The sequence below is a fragment of the Lagopus leucura genome, unplaced genomic scaffold (genome assembly GCF_019238085.1).
Source record: "Lagopus leucura isolate 7727_CA_CO unplaced genomic scaffold, USGS_WTPT01 29124-0_obj-0_obj, whole genome shotgun sequence".
Classification (NCBI taxonomy): domain Eukaryota; kingdom Metazoa; phylum Chordata; class Aves; order Galliformes; family Phasianidae; genus Lagopus; species Lagopus leucura.
The window spans coordinates 1-1,275 of record NW_024964238.1 but is presented as its reverse complement, the minus strand read 5'-3'; the positions used below and the strand labels follow the sequence as shown (position 1 = coordinate 1,275).

Sequence of the window (1,275 nt, the reverse complement as noted above, 5' to 3'; positions counted from 1 at the left end):
GCCACGCTTCCCATTAGCCCCGCCCCCTTCATAGCTCTGCCTGTTGGCAGCCACGCTCCCTTCGCAGCCCCGCCTTCTATTGGTAGCCCCGCTTCCTATTGGCAGCCACACTCCCCATTAGCCCTGCCCCCTTTGGTGCCCTGCTTCCTATTGGTAGCCCCGCCTCCTATTAATAGCCCCGCCTCCTTCGTAGCCCCGCCTCCTATTGGTAGCCAAGCCTCCTTTAATAGCCCTGCCTCCTACTGGCAGCCCCGCCCCCTTCGTAGCCCCGCCTCCTATTAGTAGCCCCGCCCCCTGTAAGCCCCGCCCACCGGACAGCTTGGCGATCTGCAGGGTGTGGGCGTGGCCTTCGAGGCCGAATCTCCCCAGGCACTTGCGGGCGTCCTGGTGGGGGAGGTTGAAGCTCTTCTGCAGGTATTCGGCCGCCGTCTCCCCCAGCCGCAGCTGCTCCGCGGCCTGCTGGTTGAAGAAGCCCACCTTCTGCAATGGGGGGGGGAGAGGGGTCAGAGGTCAGGGGGCGGGGCTAGAGGAAGGGGGAGCCAACGGGCAGGGGGCGATGGTGAGGGGGCCGGGACAATGGATGGGCGCTGAGCCAATGGGAAAGGAGCTTTGGGTGAGTGGGTGGGGATGAAGAAAGGGGGAGCCAATGGGCAGTGGGCTATGGTGAGGGGGCATGGACAGTGGATGGGTACAGAGCCAATGGGAAAGGAGCTTTGAGTAAGTGGGCGGGGCTAGAGGAAGGGGGAGCCAATGGACTGAGGGTGATGGTGAGGGAGCGAGGACAGCAAATGGGAGCAGAGCCAATGGAAAAGGAGCTTCAGGTAAGTGGGTGGGGCTAGAGGCGTAGCCAATCGTTGGTGGGGAATCACGAGGGGGCGGGGACAGTGGATGAGAATGGAGCCAATGGGCATCGGGCTAAATCTGACACTCCTCCCTAAGCCCCTCCCAGCTCTGATTGGCCGTTCTGCCAGCATGGACCAATCACAACCCCCAACAAAGTCAAAGCCCCACCCCCACAGCCGAAGCCCCGCCCCCACTGCACACCGACTGCAGACATTGGCCCAGCGAAAGTGGCGTGGCCAACAAGCCCCGCCCTCCCCCTCCATAAGCCCCTCCCCTTCCCACCTCTGATTGGCCATTCTGCCATCATGGACCAATCACCACCCCTCACCCCCATCAAAGCCCCGCCCCTTCCCCCTTAGGCCCCGCCCCTCACCAGGCGGTGGTTGCGGCGCATTTCCCCCCGTGTCTGTGGGACAAAATGGAGTTCAATGG

At 63.2% G+C, this 1,275-nt stretch overlaps 1 protein-coding gene across 1 annotated transcript; it reads right to left on the bottom strand.

Moving 5' to 3' along the window:
• Positions 1–143: 143 nt before the first annotated feature.
• LOC122191612 (ATP-binding cassette sub-family F member 1-like) lies at positions 144–1,248 on the bottom strand. Its single transcript, XM_042891934.1, has 2 exons — positions 1,217–1,248; positions 144–480 (listed from the first exon to the last, which is right to left on the bottom strand). Exons 1-2 carry the CDS (start codon positions 1,235–1,237, stop codon positions 148–150), a joined length of 354 nt encoding a protein of 117 aa, XP_042747868.1. The 5' UTR covers positions 1,238–1,248; the 3' UTR covers positions 144–147.
• Positions 1,249–1,275: the final 27 nt, after the last annotated feature.

What these genes read in the sequence shown, in the direction of transcription:
- LOC122191612 (XM_042891934.1), bottom strand. Translation starts at nt 1,237, where the DNA reads ATGCGCCGCAACCACCGCCTG. An exon ending in TGCGCCGCAACCACCGCCTG is followed by an intron (nt 481 to 1,216) that starts GTGAGGGGCGGG and finishes CCCCCATTGCAG; the next exon opens with AAGGTGGGCTTCTTCAACCA.